Source organism: Geotrypetes seraphini, chromosome 1 (assembly GCF_902459505.1).
Source record: "Geotrypetes seraphini chromosome 1, aGeoSer1.1, whole genome shotgun sequence".
In the NCBI taxonomy this organism is placed as follows: domain Eukaryota; kingdom Metazoa; phylum Chordata; class Amphibia; order Gymnophiona; family Dermophiidae; genus Geotrypetes; species Geotrypetes seraphini.
The window spans coordinates 159,418,516-159,440,826 of NC_047084.1; the positions used below are offsets into that span (position 1 = coordinate 159,418,516).

At 44.6% G+C, this 22,311-nt stretch overlaps 1 protein-coding gene across 7 annotated transcripts in view; it reads right to left on the minus strand.

Moving 5' to 3' along the window:
• Window positions 1-22,311, minus strand: part of LRBA (LPS responsive beige-like anchor protein) — a 1,301,884-nt gene that overhangs the window by 1,191,042 nt on the left and 88,531 nt on the right. For all 7 annotated transcript variants that reach the window (XM_033940548.1, XM_033940584.1, XM_033940558.1 and 4 more), the window contains exons 12-15: window positions 18,247-18,355; window positions 17,598-17,750; window positions 12,474-12,642; window positions 7,257-7,336 (exon numbers count right to left, since the gene is read on the minus strand). In XM_033940548.1, coding sequence (XP_033796439.1) covers window positions 7,257-7,336; window positions 12,474-12,642; window positions 17,598-17,750; window positions 18,247-18,355 — 511 coding nt within the window. The remainder of the gene's footprint in view (window positions 1-7,256; window positions 7,337-12,473; window positions 12,643-17,597; window positions 17,751-18,246; window positions 18,356-22,311) is intronic.

Below are 22,311 nucleotides of genomic sequence, written 5' to 3' on the forward strand. Positions count from 1 at the left end.
AAATTGCTATTGGTCACCTGAGGCCCCTTTAAATCTCACACTGCAGCGATGGTTCACACCACGGCGGCGCACACCCAAGGAGCAGGTAATGCTCCTTGGGGCAATCTCTGAGGGGCTTTTTCAAGTTCCAATACTGCTCAACAGCCAATTATTTTTCTGGTCTGCCTTTTCTTTTTTGCAGTGTGCTATGGCAGCCAAAAGAATCTATGGCTTCTATCCCCATCTACTGGGGTTACCACCCCTCCAAATGCCCTTCTCTCCATGGTAGGAGTCACTGCTATCCGGGCAGACACCGGATCGCGATCCTGTCGCCACTGTGACGCCAGAGTCCATTGCGCGATTCTCAAGTGCCGGCGAGCGAACGGCGTAACGTGAACCGTCGACGCCATGTGGCCCAGCAAAACCATCATGTGATGGGCCGACATATGCGATTGCCCTTGACAATGGCGACTCCACCGAAGCAGAGTCTCCCGTCGAGGCGGGGGGAGAAAAGCGCGGAGGCGAACCGTGTCCAGCACGGCTCCAATGAACTGGAGAGACTGCGCCGGACGCAACTGAGACTTGGGGAAGTTCACCTCGAACCCCAGGTCCTGCAAAAGACTGATAGTCTGTCGGGTCGCTAAGATAACCCCCTCCCTGGACGAGGCCTTGATCAGCCAATCGTCCAGATAGGGAAAGACCTGCAGACCCCGCGAGCGCAGGGCCGCCGCCACCACCACCATACACTTGGTGAATACCCGAGGGGAAGATGACAGCCCGAAGGGAAGAACCCGATACTGCAGGTGCAAATCCCCGACCTGAAAACGCAAGAACTTGCGGCAAGCGGGATGCACCGGAACATGGGTGTAAGCTTCCTTCAAGTCTAGGGAGCACATCCAATCTCCTTCGTCCAAAAGTGGATAGAGAACCGGGAGCGATAACATACGGAACTTCTCCCGGACCAGGAACTTGTTGAGCTTCCGGAGGTCCAAAATGGGGCGCAAGTCCCCGGTCTTTTTTGGGACCAAAAAGTAACGGGAGTAAAACCCCTGGCCCATCTGATCGCGAGGTACCACCTCGACCGCCCTGAGACTCAACAAGGCCCTGGCTTCCTCCAGGAGAAGGGCCAGCTGGTTCCGATTGGGAGGACACGCCCCGGGGGGCAAGTCCGGAGGCGGACAGGAGAAGTTTAGCGAATAGCCGTCTGAGATTATCCGGAGCACCCATGCGTCCGACGTGATCGCCGACCAGGCCCCGGCAAAGGCCGTCAGCCGACCCCCGATGGGGAGGGGGTGGTGCGATATTGCGGTGAGGGCCCGCCCCCAACCGCCCATCCCGTCAAAAGGACGGTGCGGCCTTGGCGGCCCCCTGCGCGGCAGGTTTAGAGGGGCCAGCCCTACTCTGCTGGGGCTGTCTCCGAGGGGGCGGTCTGGAGAAGGCCGGTGTGGACTTCTGAGGGTACCTCCTCGGGGGCTGCCGGAAGGGACGCTGGGCAGGAGCCTTAGGCTTCGGCCGCACCAGAGAGGCCAGGGAGCGTTCCTGTTTAGACAGTCGCTCCGTCGCCGCATCCAAAGAGTCATCAAATAATTCCACCCCAACACAAGGCAAGTTTGCCAGGCGTTCCTGCAAATTTGACTCCATCTCGAGGGTCCGAAGCCACGCCAGCCGGCGCATGGCCACTGCACAGGCGGACACCCTCGAGGCGAGTTCAAACGCATCATAAACTGCGTGGAATAAATACAGGCGCAACTGGGTCAGATTCGAACTAAAGGTGGCGAACCGGTCCCTATGCGACTCCGGCATCACCTCACGAAAAGAGGGGAGGTCCTTCACCATCGTACGGAGGAAGGAAGAGTACGAAAATGCATAGTTCAGGACCCTTGCAGCCATCAGAGAGTTCGCATAGAGACGACGGCCAAATTTGTCAAGGGTCCGGCCCTCCCTACTCGGTGGGACCGTCGCCGAGACCCTGGAGGGCTGCGATTTCTTGACCGCCGATTCCACCAGGAGCGAAGTATGGGAAAGTTGGCCCTTCTCAAACCCTTTGATGGGGAGGGTGCGATACTTAGACTCCATTTTGGAGGGGACCACCGCGACCGTCAAAGGAGTCTCAAGATTCCGCAGAAAGGTCTGGCAGAGGACCTTGTTAATCGGAAGGCGCGGGGACTCCCTAGGAGGGGCAGGAAGATCCTGCTCCTCCAAGAACTCTTTGGTGTGAGTGGACCCTTCAGACAAGTCAACACCTAAAGCCGCCGCCATATCCTGCACAAACCTGGTAAAGGATGAGGGTTTAGCAGGAGGAGAGGGAGACCTCGACTTCCCGGCGGAACCGAAGGGAGAGGCCTCGTGAGAGTATCTGGGCTCCCTCCCCGACCCCGACCCCAACGAGGCACAGTCCTGCGACCTCGACGGAGTCGGAGACCGGGTGCGTCGGAAGGAACCCCTCGGGGATCCCCCCGGGGTCCGAGGCACCGAAGCCCGACCCTTCGGCCCCGGCGAGGAAGCCCGAGAGCTCTCCCTGGCCGGAGACCGGAACAAAATGGGGTTATCGACACGCAGGTCCCGCACCTGCAAGGCATCGGCCCCGGCCGGCGACGAGCGACCGCGCCGCCGAGGCGAGGTCCGAGACCGCTTGGCCTTCCTCGGCTTGCGCCTCGCTCGAGACCTGCCCGAGGGCGATGAACCTCGCGAGGACCCCGAGGACGAAGATGAGATTCTGCGCACTCGGCGCACCTTGTCCTTCGGGCGCACGCTACGCTCAGGCGGATCCCGCGAAGCCGGGTCCGAGGGTACCGCCGAGGTCGAGGCCGTGGGCGCCTCGGGAGCCGAAGCCCCGGTACCCGAGGCCGAGGTCGCCAACTGCGGGGCCACCGAGGCCGAAGCCTCCGGGGCCGAAGCCGCCGAGGCCGAAGCCTGCTGCAGCTGGTCAATGGCCCCGGTGAGCTCCGAGGCGATCAACGCCCGGAGCAATTCTTGGAACACAGGGATTGTCATTCCCTGGGGCAAGACCTGCCCCTGCTCCTCGGAGGGCGACCTCGGTCTCGAGTATTCCCTCGGGGCAGCGGACGCGGGCAACTTGGGTTTAGCAGAGGCGGACCCACCCGCCGACGAGCCCGAGGATGGCTTTCTGGACGATCCTGGAGCTGAGGAGGGAAGCGGAGACTTACCCGAGGCCTTGGAAGAGGCCGGCTGTTTCGAAGGCATCGAGGCCCGAGGCGAAGCCGAGGGTGCCGAAGTCGAGGCCGATGCCGACGTCGAGGCCGAGGTCAAGGCCGGGGCAGAAGCCGAGGCCGAACTCGAGGCCTTCCCCGGAGGGGACTCGACAGAAAAAAGTTCTGCCATGCGGGCTTTGCGGCGTTTAAGTGCCCGCTTCTGGAAAGTGGCACACTGCTCGCAGGACGCCGTCGGGTGTTGGGGCCCCAAACACCGCAAGCAGCACCCGTGCGGGTCAGTAATTGAAAGAAGCCGTTCACAGCGCCCGCACTTTTTAAAGCCCGTTACGGGCCGGGACATGGGCCCAAAAGAGAGCCGGGAACAAGCGAGGTTCCTCGGCCACGGCTACCGGGAGCCCCCGGTAGCAACGGAACGAAAAAGTTTTTTTTTTTTTTTTTTTAGAAAAGAAGAAAATAAAGAAGAAGAAGACAAAAAAACGCAGCGACCGTGCGAAAATCCCTACACAGCCGCGGCGACAGAAGGCACAATTAGCACAATTTCTCCACAGGGCTTCTGGCTCCGCGGATGAAAATGAACTGAGGACCACGAGGTGGGGATGCGCCCTCTAGTGGGCAAGAAGGCTAGCACATGCGTGGTGCAGTGTGCAAACTTGAAACTTCTAGCAAGTTTGCTTGAAAAGCTGTCCGCGCTGGGGCTCCGTAGATGACGTCACCCACATGTGAGAATATCATGCCTGCTTGTCCTGGGATAATGCTCCTTCAGTTCTTACCTATCAGAATTTCAAAGACATTTCCATCAAAGTATTCTCATTTGTTGCATACCGCTAAACTTACTTACATTTCAAACATCCTTAAATGTGAATCAAATCCATTTTATCTTTACCAGTTATTACATTCACTTTCCAAATCATCTCCTTCGGCATTTTTGTCATCTCTTATGGCCGATGACTTCACATTAGGATTTCACAATAAAAATGCTAAATTACAAGAATCTATTGAGACTGTTCCTCTGTCCATTACATGGCTCCCTAAAGGTCAACCTTTCCAATGCCAACTGCTCTCAAGACGACAACCTCTTGAAAGTCACTCTCCATTCTCATCCTCATTATATGTTGTACCAATGGCAGCACTAAGCTCCTTTAAACTTCAAACCAGTACCTCCCTAAGGGATATTATAACACTTTTGAAACTGAATTATCACCCAAAGGATCCTATTCCTGCTTCTCTTTTATCACGTTTCTTGAGCCATTATCATCAATGGTCAACACTAACTTTTCTATAGGTGACTTTCCTCAGGAATGGAAACAAGCAACAGTAACTCCCATTGCTGAACCATAATTCTGATCCTTAACGTTGTGACCATTATAGACCCATCTCAAACTTGCCTTTTGTTACCAAAATTGTAGAAAAAGCTGTCGCAATTCAACTATCAGATTTCCTAACAAAAACAAATGCATTACCAGCTTTCGTTCCCACCACTATACTGAACATACTTTACTAGGTCTACTAAATTACACGAGGCAAATATTAGATAGCAATTGTGATGTCATTCTTTTTTCTCTTGATATGTCTGCAGCTTTCGATTTGGTGGATCACAAAACTCTTCTCGACCGTTTGAGAAAAATAAACATTTAAGGATCACGCTCTACAATGGTTTCATTCATATTTACGATGCACACAAACAGAAGATTCTACTTCCTCAGGGTGGAACAAAAAGAAGCAAAAAAGAGGTGACCTTGGTACTCAGTCTTTTTATTCATTCAAGACCCAACACGTACGTGTTTCGGCCATATGACCTGCCTCAGGGGTCTTTATCCTCAATGAGAAGCACTTTGTTTTCAAATCTCTTCTTATAGTGAAACAATCTAAATGTAAATAAATGAATGGGTGAATGGTGGTTTGAAAGGATGACCTTTAAAGCTAAATAAGCTGTACGTAAGAACAATGTCATGTCTCCACTAACCAGAAAGTGAAAACATATTCAGTTAGGCTTTCTATTTCTAATACCTTTTCAAGCTTATTCGCTTCAGTCAGGAGTGCCGCAAGGCTCCGTCTTAGGACCAATAATTTTCAATATCTTTCTCGCATCGCTTACTCTTTTCTTGCTGTCTTTAGGATTCACTTTATTTATGCAGATGATATCCAGCTCATTTTACCACTGGATTCTTACTCATCATTGGCCTATTCATCTATCTCTGCAACACTGGATTCAATTGCCAATTAGCTTACACTTAACTTAAGATCAACTCACAAAAAACTGCAGTGATGCTTTTTTCTTCTAGAACTCTGCCAGCGGAACCTTTAGCTTTCAATTTGAAGAAAGTTCTACTCAAATTCTCTTCAACGATTAAAGTTTTGGGCATTGCGATAGACAACACCCTAAACTTTTACCATCATATCTCTAAGATGGTATCTTCCTCCTTTTATGCTCTATGTCAAACATGCTCAATTCGTTCTTTCCTTCAACAAAGCTCTCTTTGGACTCTCATACATTCTTTGGTATTATCTAAGCTTGATTACTGCAATTCCATTCTCATCAGTCTTCCAAAATATCAATTACATAGGCTACAATTAGTTCAAAACACTGCAATTAGGTTGCTTCATTGTCACTCAAAATTTGATTATGTCACACCTCTCCAAAAGGCTGAGCAAATCCTTCCCATCTCTAATCGTAGTCCCTTCAAATATAAGTTTTACTCATCAAATATCATCAAGTGGCCTTCCCTCCTTCTTATTAAGTCTCTTGGTACATTACCCCACAAAGAACTCTTCGATTTTCCCAACAACAGCTATTAGTTGTCCCTTCATTTAGACATTTATTTCTTGATACCCACAGGAATTCTCCATTCTCCGTTATAGCTCCCACTCTTTGGAACTCTCTACCTTTCTATCTCCGCGCTCGCACTGAGTTCATATTTGACATTCAAAACTCAACTGAAGCATTATTTTTCACAGGCATTTTGCACATAACCACAAAGATATAGGCAGACTCAGTAAATGGATAATTTTTTTTTTCTCACCCCATACCTCATGTTCTTACCTTTTCTCTTTATCTAGACTTATTGCAACCAATCCATTCCTTTTTTCCCTTTTGTCTCCAGTTCATCTTTAGCATTAGTAACCAGTTTGTTTTCGATTCCCTCCTTTTAATCTTTTATATTGTAAACCACTTAGATTTTATCCTTGGATTTATATATGCGATATATCAAATAAATTGAAATTGTAAACTGCTTTGACCAGTTCTATAATTGCAGTGTAGCAAGAATTTTTACAAACATACTCAGAATATCCTATATACACTGAACTGTAAACCAACTTGTGCTTGCCATAAAAAAAAAAACAAAAAAACAACCCTCACATAATCCCCCAGAAAATCTATGCAGTTTATCATATCTTTTGACCTCAACAGATATGGTATTCCAGTGAAAATGAAACCAACTAGCATCTTCTATTCAGTACAAAACAGCTACTTGCTCCTTATTCTATTCTACACACTACTACCTAGGCCACTCTTCAATCAGACAGTGCATTTGAGCAAGCACAATACTGAACAATCTGTCTTTCTGATCTATTCAACTCAGAGCAGCATCTCATTAAGGGAGATGTGGTGGGCAACTTTGAGTTTAATAGCTACCCATTTGAGTGCCTGATATAATCCTGCTTGTCACAGAAAGCAATGCTGCTCACCTGTAACTGAAGTTCTCTACCAACAGCAGAACTAACTAGGCACCAAATTATAATCTGTCTCCCCAAGAGTTAATCATCAGCACACAGAAAGGGCTGTGGATGCACACAACTTTACACTAATTCAGAGCTTAGTAAGAGCTGTTCTATCCTAGCACCCACTAGATGACATCACTCATTCATGTTCCTGGTTAATTCTGTGGTCTACTAGGAAAAACTGTTACAGGTACACAATTTTGCTTTTACTGCAGTCGAATCGGTATAAAGTTTGCATAAATAGTGCAAATGTGAATTACAATATAAATGCAGATAAAACAGAAGTAACAAGGACACAGGACCATTAAATAGTAAAACCCAAAGCAAGTTTTCACCATAGGCAGCACTAATTAATATTACGCAATACTGGAAAATGTTTCTTACCTTCATCACCAGCTGTTTAATGAACATCAGCAGGAATGCACGAAGAGAAAGAATTTCTTTCTGAGTAGGTCGTGGCCCATCTAAAGAAATAATTTATTGCAAGGTTACACAAAAAATGTTTTGAGTAGTTGCACGAACTATAGTTAAATCATCATAACACATTCTTTGCAAGGCTGGCTCAGGAGATTACGGTGCACCAGCCAATGCCTCACCTGAGTTCCCTCCTCTGAAGCTACTGCCCAGTCCCAGCAGGATGCAGCTTCATAGGCCAGCGTCAGTATCAAGCAGTAGCATCTGGGGGGGAGGGGGGAGGAGGAGGTTGCACTGCCTTCCTCTGATGCCAACCCTCCCTCCTCGCAGCAGCTGGCCTATAAGGCCGCACCCTGCTAGGACAGGGCAGCAGCGTCAGAAGAGAGAGAAGGGAAGTGTAGCTACAGGTAATTCCAAAGTTAATACTTTCTGATTTGTTTTAAAATTAGCACTTAGTAGCTTCAATGCATGCCCCCTAAACCTTATATTTTTTGGAAAGCGTAAACAAGCATTCACATCTACTCATTCTCACTGAACTACATCTATATGCTCTTTTAAAAGGTATGTTACATAATACCAAAGTAGCAATACAGGAGAGGTATGATAAAATCTACAAGTAGCAGCAGCAAATAGAAGAAAGTACATTATTTTTAAACTTCGATTTTTGTGATCTATTTAAAAATTGCCCAACATGGCCAGGTTTCACTCACTTCTGGTTGTGTCAGGTGGTAACACAATTTAAGGACAGACAGATAATTCCCTTCTTAAAATGATCAGGCAATGACACTGAGGGTTAGATTCTCAAAAATCTGCATTAAAAACTGACAGGCTGCTGTCGCAGCTCTTATAGTACCGATTTTTTTTTTTTTAAAGAGTCATTCTCCAAAAAACGCTCATGTAAATGAGGTTGGTGGAGAGTAATGAAAATTTGCTAAGTTTGCATGTGCCCATCGCTGGTGATAGCAATGGGCACATGCACAGAATAAATGCAAAAAAAAAAGCAATAAATGAAGCCACCAAGACAAGTAACCCTCCATCGGACAGTGGGAGAGATGCCCATTCCTCCCACTGCCAACAAACACCCCCCAACATCCCACTCCCCCACAGCAACAGCAGAGATTCCCAATGTCTCCCGCCGTGAAGAAAACACCCCCCCAACACTCCTCAGTGGCAGGCGAGATGCCCACGCTCTCTTGCCGCCACACAACACCACCCCCTCCTCCCACAGTGGGAGAGATGCCCAATCTCTCACTGTCAAGAAACACACCCCTCAATGCCCCTTGGCAGCGGGATAGATGTTCACACTCTTAGAAACATAGAAACATAGAAAGATGACGGCAGAAAAGGGCTACAGCCCATCAAGTCTGCCCACTCTTCTGACCCACCCCATCAAGTCTGAGTGCTAATGACCCAGTTCCTTAGCTCGATCCCTGTAGGGATCCCACATGGATGTCCCATTTATTTTTAAAGTCGAGCACGCTAGTGGCCTTGACCACCTGCACCGGAAGTTTGTTCCAGTGATCTACTACCCTTTCTGTGAAGAAATACTTCCTGGTGTTACCATTAAATTTCCCTCCTCTGAGTTTGAGCGGGTGCCTCCTTGTGACCGAGGGTCCCCTGGGGAAGAATATATCGCTTTCCGCCTCGACACGACCTGTGATGTACTTAAATGTCTCAATCATGTCTCCCCTTTCTCTACGTTCCTCAAGAGAGTAGAGCTGCAGTTTGTCCAGTCTTTCCTCGTATGGGAGACACTTGAGTCCGGAGACCATTCTAGTGGCCATTCGCTGGACCGATTCAGCTCGAAGCACATCTTTTTTGTAGTGCGGTCTCCAAAATTGCACACAGTATTCCAGGTGAGGTCTCACCATGGTTCTGTAGAGCGGCATTATGACTTCAGGTTTGCGGCTGATGAAGCCTCTATTGATGCATCCCAACATTTGCCTTGCCTTGGATGAGGCCTGCTCCACTTGTCTGGCAGCCTTCATGTCTGCACTGACGATTACTCCCAAGTCCCGTTCTTCTGAAGTCCTAGCTTGTGTTTCTCCATTCAAGGTGTAAGTTTTGCATGGATTTCCGCAGCCGAGATGCATGACCTTACATTTCTTAGCGTTGAAGCCCAGCTGCCATGTCGAGGACCAGTTTTCCAACGTGATCAGATCCTGCGTCATACTATCCTCAAGATTGTTTTCACTTACTATATTACACAGTTTGGCATCGTCGGCGAACAGTGTCACTTTACCCTGAAGCCCTCGGGTCAAGTCTCTTATGAATATGTTGAAAAGGGATGGTCCCAGGACTGAGCCCTGCGGTACTCCGCTAGTCACCTCCGATGTCTCAGAGAGGGTGCCGTTGACCACCACCCTCTGAAGTCTTCCACTCAGCCAATCACTGACCCATGCAGTTAGCTTCTCGCCTAAACCCATCGATTTCATCTTGTTTAATAGTCTGCGGTGTGGGAAACTGTCAAACGCTTTGCTGAAATCCAAGTATACTATGTCCAGAGACTCTCCTTGGTCTAGCTTTCCCGTCACCCAATCAAAGAAGCTGATAAGATTGGATTGGCAAGACCTACCCCTAGTGAATCCATGTTGACGGGGATCCCTTAGGTCTCCCTCATCCAAAATCGTGTCTAATTTACCTTTAAGTTAGAGTTTCCATGAGTTTACACACAATTGATGTGAGACTCACTGGTCGGTAATTCGCAGTCTCTGCTCTGCATCCCTTTTTGTGCAGAGGAACGACGTTAGCTGTTTTCCAGTCCAGGGGGACTCTTCCCGTACTTAGGGAGAGATTGAAGAGCATAGCTAACGGTTCTGCCAGAACATCGCATAGCTCTCTGAGCACTCGTGGGTGCAAATTGTCCGGTCCCATGGCTTTGTTCACCTTGAGTCTTGACAGTTCTCTGTAAACATCAGCAGTTGTGAACTCAAAATTCTGAAATGGATCTTCCATGCTTTGCTTTGTTTCCAACCGTGGCCCGTGCCCTGGTGCCTCGCAGGTAAAGACAGAGCAGAAGTAATCATTCAGCAGTTTAGCTTTATCGGAATCTGTTTCCACATAACTCCCGTCTGACGTTCTAAGGTGTACTACCCCATTTGTGTTCTTCTTCCTGTCGCTAATGTACCTGAAGAAGGATTTGTCCCCTTTCTTAATGTTCTTCGCTAGAGTTTCTTCCATTCGAAGTTTGGCCTCCCTGACTGCTGTTTTGACCGCTGCGGACTTTGTCTTGTATTCAATGTTTGCTTCTTTCTCCCCGGTGCGTTTGTATGCAACAGCTCCTCCCCCCCATGCCTCCAATGACCCCTGCCCTTGCCCTTGCCCCCTTACCTTGGTTAGATGGCTGGCCGGAGGGATGCCTACTTCCTCCGGCCTACTAGCCCACCTCTTCAAAATGGCGGGCCTTCCCCACCCCCTCTCGGTGGGAGAGATTGGGCATCTCTCCTGCTGTCAAGGGGAGTTGGAGGGGTGTCAGTTGGAAGTGGGAGACAGTGCATCTCTCCCGCTGCTGGGGGTTGGGGGTGTCAGTTGGTAGGAGAGATAACATCTCTTCCGCTGCCAAAGAGGGCTATACAGTGAAAACACATGCCACAAGATGCACTTTTAAACAGTACTGTCACTATACCGGCAACCCCGAATCAGTCACTGATTTTTGTCACCAAAACAGATGCCACTCTTGGAGAATGGCTCAGCGATTTTTAAGAATCCACCGGAGTGCTCATTTCAAGAGTCCACTTGCATAGCAGTGTCGGAGACTACTAGAAAACTTGCTAAAGACTGAGATAATCCGTTTTGATAATCTGCCGCTAAAATGCATGCAGGCTAAACCATCAAAAACCAGTTTAGCGACCGAATTAAAGTTTTGAGAATCTGGGCCCGAGTGGTTGTGCAGCTTACAAACTCAGCAATATGGAACAGTATCATTAAAAGCACATGGGCATAACAAAAAAAATCAGCAATTCTCTAATATAAAAGCCATATACCATAAAGCATAAAACAGTATAACAAGAAAAAGAACTGATTCAAACTCTCAGCTACCAACAATTGGTACTACTATCAATTGCTATAGCACTGATAGACATATGCAGCGCTATATATTAGAATATTCAGGAAACTTTTACTTTTTCCCCTTGAAAATGACACTGGCTTAGGTCAAACAGAAATCTACACAATTTTTCAAATTTTAGATAATCATAATTAATATATAGTTTATACATTACAGGGTGATTTTCCAGTTGATCTATTATGAATTTTTACAGTAAGTTATTTACATAAGATGAATATAATTTTATATTTAATATTAGTGAAGGAAACTGATTAAACACATTGGTTGGGATTTGCACTCAATATAGAATAGTAATGTAGTTTATGTTTTAATGCAGAGCAACACGAGAGTGAAGAGCAACAGCCCCTGAGGAAACATGCCAGTGAAACAACTGGGTAGCCGTCAGGTCATAAGTTAACTGCTCTTCTTAAAATCTTTTATAGCACCACATTGATGCATTAGGGCATTGCCTGCATTAAAAATCAAACAAGATCAATGTTGAACACGTCACCCCAGTAAGGACATGAAATGAATTAAGTAGTGTCTTGGGTGTTTGAGGTCTTGGTATAAACACTATCTGCAATCAGTTTGTTCACAAATATTTGCATGTTGCTTGAAGCAACAGGTGGCATGTTCTGAGTATGTATATACTTTTCTTACTCACTGCTTATCCAAATATCATTGGTCCTGCCCCCTTTTATCAAGCTGAATTAGGGTTTTTATCGTTGGCCGCTGCTGTAAAAGCACCGACGCATATAGAATTCCTAGGAGCGTTGGAGTTTTACCGCAGCGGCCAGCAATAAAAATCCCTAACGCAGCTTGATAAAAGGGGGCCTAAATATAATAATGCTTGAACATTTTAACTATATTTCATAAAAATCAAAGCTCAAATTTTGCACAGTTTAATCTTCAGGGCCAACTACCAACATGACTGATGTTTCATATTCTTCATCAGGGAAGTGGTCTGAATTTCATGCGGCATATATAATTCGGTTTGAAAGCTGTTAGTAGTCCAAAAATATGTATAAAAAAGAAAACACAGAAAAAATTATTGATTTTTGATTTAAAGTGATGAGTTGTGCTGGGATATAAATTTAGAGAATTATCAAAAGCACATCACAAACAAATAAAAAGACACATACCTAGACCTTTTGGAGTAATGCCACTGCGATCCTGGGGATTCACAACCCAATAGTAGTACTTCAAGGTGTGCATCACCAGTAGCACTGTCCCAACCCGGCGAACCGCATTGTAAATGTTTACAGTACCAATGAAGTCAGTAGACAAGTAAGTGTACAGTGTTAACTGAACCTACATAAATCAAGAAGGCAAAAAAAAGGGAGAGAAAAGTTAAATAGTAACAAATATGTAACACAAAATACAAACCAATATGTTAAAAAAAAAAAAAGGTAAAGTTTAACCCCCTCTTCTACGAAACTGCACTAGCATTTTTAGTGCAGAGCACCGCGCTGAATGGCCCACGCTGCTTCCAATGCTCATAGGAACTCAACGAGTGTCGGAAGCAGCGCAGGCCATTCAGAGCGGTGCTCTGCACTAAAAACCGCTAGCGCGGTTTCATAGAAGAGGGGGTAAGTCACCAAAAGGAAAATATGACAGACTTTTCTTTTTACATTAACATACAATCATGTGGAAAAATATTTCCCCACCTGATTCTCCCATTATTTCATATACGTCACACTGAATGGTTTCTGATCTTTAAACAAAATGTACTATTAGACAAAGGAAACCTGAACAAAGTTGGAAGAAACCATTTCAAAAACATAATAGGAATTGGATCAGAAGGTGAAGTTGTAGTACGAAGACTAGATATAATTTCAGATAGCTCCTGAGAAGATGGCTGATTAAATGCTTTCAAAGTACTACAGGAAATTGAAGGGAAACAATTTTCTGAATTGAAGCACTCATCTGAATAGAATTCCTAATATTTCTGATTTTAGGTTGAAAATGTGATGCAAGCAAATGCAGGGCCTCCCAAGGTGGACAGGTTTCAGTGGAGATGCCAGACTAACTACATACCACCCATCTGGGCAGCAGCAAATCGGTAGTGTTGGAGGCAGAAGATTGTGTTTGATTCAACAGCGACATTGAATTTATACTGCGCAGAAAAAAGGCCCAACAATCTACTTCTGTATTCTACCAAGAAAACTTGATGATGAGACAAAGAATCAGCGTATAGTGCTGAAGATGATCCCTAGGTTGGACCAATGTTTGTGAAGCTGATGGATCAAAAGGCACCAGGATGTCCCGATGCTGATGTTGCTGGACAGAAAAGGGAGATAAGCTGTAAAGATATTCTTAACAAAGGGAACATGGAATGTACAAAGCATGAATCAAGGAAAACTGGAAATCAAAGATAAAAAAGAAGAAACCAAAATTAATTTGATAGGGATTAGTGAATTCAAATGGACAGGACAGGACTATTTTCAATCAAAAAAGCATTGGATCTGCTACTCTGGTCATGAAACACACAGGGAAAAAGGCGTGGCATTCATCCTCAACAATAAGATTTCAAAGAAGGTATTAAAGCACAATGATATCAGTGACAGTCATGTCAATCCGTCTAAAAGGAAAGCCGATCAATGTCACCTTGATCATAAGAATATAAGAACATAATTGCTATATTGGGACAGACCAGTGGCCAACGCAGGTCACAAGTACCTAGCTAGATCCCAAGTAGTAAAACAGATTTTATGCTGCTTATCCTAGAAATAAGCAATAGATTTCCCCATGTCATCTCAATAATGATCTATGAACTTCTCTTTTAAGAAATTATCCAAACCTTTTTTAAACTCCGCTAAGCTAACTGATTTCACCACAATCTTCAGCAACAAATTCCAGAGTTTAATTACACGTTGTGTGAAGAAATATTTTCTCTGGTTTGTTTTAAATCTACTACTTAGTAGCTTCAACACATGCCCCCTAGTCCTAGTATTTTTGGAAAGAGTGAACAAGCGATTCATATCTACCCTTTCCACTCCACTCAGTATTTTATAGACCTCTTCTACTAGTACTACTATTCATCACTTATAGAGTGCTGAAAGGCATATGCAGCACTGTACATTTTGAGATTTAATAGACAGTCCCTGCTCAGAAGAGCATACAATCTTACTTGGGACAGACAGATATGACATATATAGGGTTAGAGATGCAGAAGCCAAGATGAGAGGAGTTAGGAGTTGAAAGCAGTCTCGAAGAGGTGGGTTTTTAACTTGGACTTCAACACTGCCAGAGACAGAACCTGTCATAGGGATTCGGGCAATTTGTTCCAGGCATACGGCACACCAAGATAGAAGGGATGAATCTGGAGTTGGCAGAGGAAGAAAAGGGCACAGATAGGAGGGACTTACCAGCTGAACAAAGCTCGCGAGGGATGGGGTGGAACATAGGGGGAGATAAGTGAAAAGAGACAATGGGGATGGCCAAGAATGCATTTGTAGATCAATAAGAGAAGTTTGGCTAGTATTCAGAAATGAATGGGAAGCCAATTAAAGTGATTTTAGGAGGGGGTAACGTGAGTATTGCAGCTCTCATGGAATATGAGTCTTGCAGCTGAATTCTGAACGAATTGAAGGGGAGAAAGATGGCTGAACCAAAGACCTGAGAGTAGCAAGTTGCAGTAATCTAAGCGCGAGGTGATGAGGGCGTGGATAAGGGTTTTGGTAGTGTGTTCGTAGAAGAAAGGTTGGATTTTGGTATTATAGAGGAAGAAGCAACAGATTTCAACAATATGTTATATCTGGGCAGATAAGGAGAGAGGAGTCAATGATGACGCCGAGATTGCGAGCAGACAAAACAGGGAGGATGAAATTGTCATCCACAGAGACAGAGAACGGGGGAAGCGGGGAGGTGGGTTTACACAGGGAAGATGAGCAGCTCTGTTTTAGTCATATTCAGTTTTAAATAGCAATCTCTTCTCCAAGCTGAAGAGCCCTAGTTGCTTTAGCCTTTCCTCATAAGAAAGTCATTCTATTCCTTTTATCATTTCCGTTGTCCTTCTCTGGACTTTTTCTAATACCACTATATCTTTTTTGAGATAAGGTGACCAGAACTGCATACAGTATTCGAGGTGCAGCCGTATCATAGAGCAATACAAGGGCATAATAACATTTTCATCCATTCCTTTCCTGATAATTCCTAACATTCTATTTGCATTCTTAGCCACTGCTGCACACTGAGCTGAGGGTTTCAATGTATCCTCAACAATAACCCTGGGCAGCAACTCCTAACGTAGAACCCAGCAGCACGTAACTATAGTTAAGGTTCTCACTGCATCACTTTGCACTTGCTCTGTCATTTTTGATGCCCAATCACAAGGTCCTTTTGCAATTTTTCACAATCCTCTTCCAATTTAACAACTTCGAACAATTTTTGTGTCATCAGCAAATTTAAGTCTCACTAGTTATTCCCATCTCTAGATCATTGATAAATATGTTAAAAAGCAACAGTCCTAGAACAGACTCCTGGGGAACATGAGGGCATTGCTGGGCAGACTTTAAGGTCCATATTCCATAAATGACAAGATGGTTGGATAGACTGGAGTGAGCTTCGATGGCAACTCCAGTAGTTGGAACCTAAGGACAGTACTGGGTCGACTTTATGGTCTATGGCCCAGAAATAGCAAAGAAAAAATACAATTTAACTTAATCATTACATTGATGTCTTCTATCCTGCCAATACCTTTCAGTTCTAGGCGGTTTACAACAAGAAATTATCCTGGGCATTCCCAGGGAGATTATAAGGTTGATAGCTATAGTATGCGTCGGGATCTGGGAATGGTTGATACGGTTTGGTTAGATCATTTGACAAATTTCTTGAATAGTATGGTTTTAGTTCTTTCCTGAATGTTTTGTAATTGGGCGTCGTGGTCAGCAGATTTGAGAGGTAGTGGTCTATTTTTGCTGCTCTGCATGTAACTAATGGGCAGACTGAATGTAAATGACTGCTGTCATTTACTATGTTACTAAGAGAAAGGAGTTCCTTGAGGTTTGCCACATGGTGGAGACCAGTAGTCAGAGAAAGATCTATCTTTTAATTCCCTGTGGTGTCTTTTCATCAAATTCCTACTTCAGATATTCCTGAAATTCCTACTTCAGATGGTGCCGAAACATCAAATTGTAATGACAGCATTTGTTTGCCTGTACTTAACATTGATCGTACCTAGAGACCACATCTACCAAGCATGTTTCTGTACTGTGTAGGTTTCTAAACCCAGACTTGGAGGGCGATAATAGACTGCAGTTTACAATATAGTTTTTGAGCTGGGAGGTGACTACAAACTATCTATTTTGTCATAAAAGGTATACTTGCTACTGGTCTGTAGCTTACTGCATGGAATTGCTCTAAATCTGTTCCTTTTGGAATAGGTGTAAGTAAAATTTCTCCAAATTCCTCAGAAAACCATCCTTTCCCCTGTGAAGAATTAACCATCTTAACCAGCCAGTTCAGCATTTCTTCCCACATAGCTTAGTATAGGCAGGATGGGCATAGATCCAGTTGGCTTCCTGTTCTGGGTAGTCTGTTCACCAATGGTCTTAATTCCGTTGCTGTGACAGTATTAAAAGCTGTCCATACTCTGTTAATTCTGGAAGTAGCTCAGTTGAGATATCCAGTGAACATCATTTAGTTGATCGTCTGCAGTGTTTTCAAATAACAAATATATTCTCAATCTTGTTCACAAAGAATAAAGCTAATGAGTTAGGTGCAGGGGGATCTATGTTTGAGGCAGTCATCAACGAGAAGTCTTGTCAGTTTTGACAGAATTTTGAACATATTCCTTAAATCTGGTTTGTCTACCTTGATCATATCTGAATGTTTATGTTTGCGTCATTTTGTCTGTTTTAATGTGAATATTGTTTCTTCCATTTGTCTCTAAGTGATTGATCTGACTTCCTCCAAGCTCTTTCCAGTTTTTGGTATCCTCTTTTTAAGCTTCTCAGTTCTGCTGAGCACCACAGGGTTGTTTTTTCTCTCTGCTAAAGGGGCTATAGATTCTAATATGAATTATTTTGCTTTCAACCACACTATATGATTTTGTTTCACCCCCCTTGATTTTATTATTGTTGTAAACCGCAGAGTTGCCTTTTCAGATCATAGAAGTATATCAAGGATTTGGAAATAAACTCTTGGCCAAAAAAGTAAGAGAGAGGGATGCCAACTATACACATGTGAAAAATAAATAAAACTGAGCTCTGTTCTTTTGCTACTGCATGACACATGCACAGATACACCAGAAGCAACAACTTTACCTTGGCTGGGGTGTGAATCCATATTGCAGGGTTCAGAAGAATGTAGTCACACAGTTGCTTGAGTAACGGTATTCCATTGTACAAATTACTCAGGTATTTAGCAAAAGCCAGGCAAAGTTCCAGTACGGTTCTAGTAACATGAGTTTTGGAAGACTGCAATGAAAAGAAGAGATTTTTTTTTTCTAAAGAAGTAATTCTGTAGCATCTAGCAAAGCCATCCTGAATCCCACTTAACATCAGGGATTGACAAATGTTAGGATAAGAAGACCTATGCAAAAGATTACAGAAATATCCACATAGCCAAAACAGCTGCTCCAATGCTTTATCATTTTGGGGTGAAAACTCAATATTCAATTAATCTCTCTTTTACCAGGTTGCTTTGTGGATGAAATGTTTTTACCACCTCATATCACGTTACAAAGGGATTATATGAACAGGACAATTTAAATTAAATCAGTAATTTAAAGAGAGGGTATGGTTGGGCAGACTGGATGGATCATTCGAGTCTTTTATCTGCCATCATTTACTATGTTACTATATGATATTTCTAACAAGTTGAAGATAATTTTTTTGTAATCCACATTAAACCAGCTTGGCAACTAGCAAAATATAAGTTGATATTTGCATTTAAATTTGTATTTTGGTTTACCTTCTCAAGACTGTATCCCATCACAAGGAAGCCCTTCGAAGAAAGCATCTGCTCTTGCATAGCAATAGAATTCTTCAGCAACTCCATTATAAAGGCCAGAAGAGTGGAACTGAAAACAGATTCTGAAATTAGTTTACTGACAGACCATTCCAAGATTAAAAAAAAAAAACAAGTTCATTGTGGTAGGTTACAAAAATGTTCCACCCTGTTTTATGCACACAAAAAGCTACATTCAGGGTCTCTAGTTAAATGTTGGTACAGACAACATGTCACTTTGATTTGCTGAACCTATACTAGTCTAATATAATAAAACGCTAGACGCGCATGCGCACTCAGATCTGCGTGATCTGAAATCCCTGATCTGTGAGATGTATGTCCGTGGCTTTGCAGACGTGCACATGCGCGAGTCCCCAGCCTTACTGCTTCCCAGCTGCATTGCTTGCCAGCCGCAACCGTTGCACTCCCTGCTCTCCAGATCGCGGTGTACAGACCAGTAGGGCACTGGGAGCTAGGGAGAAAGCAAGGGCTCAGTCTTCGTCGTCGTCGTCTTCGCCTCTCCCCCCCCAATCCCGTTGAGCTTCCAACCCGATTTTCTCTTCTCGCGGTCTGGCCAGCTACCTTAGTCCCTTGCCGCCGCCGCCGGCACCCCTTCCCTTCCCGCGGTCGACAAACCTCTTGGCTCGAGCAGCGGCCGCAGCACTGTAAACACACTGCTTCGCGGCCTCTACTGCCCCGATTTGCTCTTCCGTGTCTCTGATGACGTCATCAGGGAAGGGGGTGGGAAGGGAAGGGACTAGGGGAGCTGGCCAGACCGCGAGAAGAGAAAATCGGGTGGGCCACGAAGAGACAGGGAGGAACTGGGAAGAAGGAAGAGGAAGAAGGAAAGGGGCCTGCTTTGGGGGAGGGGTGTGCTTGGAGGCACACAGCTTTGCTTGGGGGGGAGACAGAAGGGGGGCCACGGAGAGACAGGGAGGAACTGGAGCTGGAGAGGGAAAGGGGCCTGCTTTGGGGAAGGGCTGTGCTTGGAGGCAGACATCTTTGCTTGGGGGGGAGACAGAAGGGGGGCCACGGAGACACAGTCAGGGAGGAACTGGAGGGGCAGAGGGAAAGGGGTCTGCTTTGGGGGAGGGGTGTGCTGGGAGGTAGATAGCTTTGCTTGGGGGGAGACAAAATGGGGGGGCCACGGAGAGACAGGGAGGAATTGGAGGGGTAGAGGGAAAGGGGTCTGCTTTGGGGGGGGGAGGGGTGTGCTGGGAGGCAGACTGCTTTGCTTGGGAGGGGAGACAAAAGGGGAGCCACGGAGACACTGTCAGGGAGGAATTGGAGGGGTAGAGGGAAAGGGGGCTGCTTCGGGGGGAGGGGTGTGCTGGGAGGCAGATCATTTTGCTTAGGGGGGGAAGACAGAAAGGGGGCTACGGAGAGACAGTTAGGGAGGAACTGCAGGGGGAGAGGGAAAGGGGGCTGTTTTCTAGCACCCGTTAATGTAACGGGCTTAAAGACTAGTTTTTAATAATCTCTTTCAGACAATATGAGCAGATTAGATGGACAGTAATGCTAATCACATAGTAGTTTTGCACTTGCCGGAGAACCCTGATCCTCTCGCATCACGTCATCTTGCCATTCAGGCAACTTGTTCCTTCTAGATTTTTTATTTCATGTTTATCCTATATGCCTTAGTTACCTCAACTCAATATGGACGGAGCTTTGTAACCTTGTATTGTCATCTAAAGTTTAAAAAAACATTTTTCTCCATTTAAGAGTTTTCCACAGATGGCGGAATTAATCAGAACAGAACAGCTCTCCAAACCTAACAAAGCTAATATAAAGCTCAGTATACAGCCCTTCCAATATATAGAGGTCTATTCACTTTCTTCAGTCACATAATCCATGGGAATGCAACTCAGGGAGATAGGAGGGATTTTGTGCCTGATCAATCCTACTGTGTAAGAAAACACACTAATTTCAGGGCAGCAACAAAGCTTTTTCCATTGACAAGGAGGACAGAATCAGGCACACAAGTTGGTGACTTCCAAGCTCAGGGTTGCTCAATTAATCTATATAGTTTGTTCACTGTACAAAAGCAGCCAATCAAAAATTTAAAAAAAGTGAGTATGAAGAAAACACCAAATAACTTCTTTGCAAATACTATCCAGCAATGACGACTCCATGCGTTACAGTAGCTACATAGACTTGGAACTGGTGAGGTTTAGCTGAGACAGCAGAGCTCCAGTCTGACAATAGGTCACCAAGTCTTCAGCCTCTTGAACTGGAGGTATAGCCTAGCGCAGTGTTTTCAACCTTTTTACATCTATGGACCGGCAGAAATAAAAGAATTATTCTGTGGACCGGCATCGGTCCATGGACCAGCGGTTGAAGAACACGGGGCTAAGTCGTGGGCCAGACCCTGCCCATCTCTATCCCAGACCCCACCCCATAATAGTACTAATTGCACCTTGCGCCTCCCGTGCCTCATCTGGAAGCCTTCCCTCTGATGTTGCAATGTCAGAGAGAAGGCTTCCGGTTCAGGCGCAGGATGCCCGTGGCTTTGTGCACTGAATCAGTTAGGAAGAGGGAGCTGGCTCGAACATAACGCCGCCATCGATCGCACCGTGGACCAGCGGTTGAAGAACACTTTTTTGGGCCTGATGCATGTGCTGGCCCTGTGGACCGGCAGGAAATTTCTGTGGACCGGCACTGGTCCATGGACCAGTGGTTGAAGAACACTGGCCTAGCGGTTAATGCATTGATCTGAGAACCTGGAGAACCAGGTTTGATTCCCAATAAAGCTTTTTGTGACTTGGCAAGTCACTTAACCCTCCACTGCACCAAATACAAAATAAGTACCTGTATATAATATGTAAACACACAACAGGAAGAGCACAAAAACCTTGCAAAAGTCCACAGAGGCAATGAATGGAACAAGGTGAGACAAACTTATAATAATAATCAGTTTATATACCGCAAAGCCGTAAAGTTCTATGCGGTTTACAATGGTTTTTTAAAAAAAAAAAACAACAACAATAAAAGAAGTTGAATAGAACTAAAAAAGTTAAAAGCCAATAATTAGAGACACTAAAATTATCAAAATAGTGCATAATAAAATTTTTACAAATTAACTGCCTAAATACTTCGGAAAAAAAGATGTTTTTAGATGTCCCCATAACGCTGCTTGATATGAAAAAAGATTCTGATGATGTTTAAGTTTACATCCTCTAACAGGTGGAAAAACAAAATTCAGATGTGAGTTTCTCCTCGCCTGACCTTATTTTTCGGAGCATCTTTTTGAGAAACACAATCATAGGTATTCAGCAGTTTTAAAAGTTAGCAATTGCTCTTGTATATATCTTGGATTCTAAACAGATTTATCACTTCTCTCAGTATGAAATTCACCAAGATCGCTGTTCACAGTGTATAGTTTTCACTTGTCCTATCATGCTTGGTAGCATTGTCCTTTGGCACTTTATATCGTATTTGCATAGTAATAGATTATTTAGGGATTGTTTCATTACATTTGGTGATATTGGTCTATGGCACTTTATAACATATCTGCACAACAGTAGATCATTTATATATGATCGTTATCTGTACATGCGACAGTGTTCACAATGTATATATTTCACTCTTGTCGCTTCTGTTTGGGAGCATTATCCTTTTCAAATAATGCTTGCATGGTGGTAGATTAGAGATGTACTTTATACCATATATCAACTGTGATCACTATTTGCACATTTGATATTAAGCAGCAGCAGTAATTAAATTGTATTATAGAAGCATTGTTCACTGCATGTTATAAAGCTTTTATCCTCAGCATTGTGATTTGCATATGCAATCTGGCATTTTAATTCCAAGTGGCACTCTCTCTCTATTTTTTTTTTTATATAAATATATAGATATGTTTTTTTCTTCTTCTCTCCCTAGATGGTTTCTATGATGTGTATTTGAATATAATATTCAGTTAAGCTCTTTATCGATAATGTCTTAAGTTTCATGGTATGTTTTTCATTTTAGATATTTATCCTATTTATATTTTACATATATTAGGATCTTCATTTTATGATGTTCTCA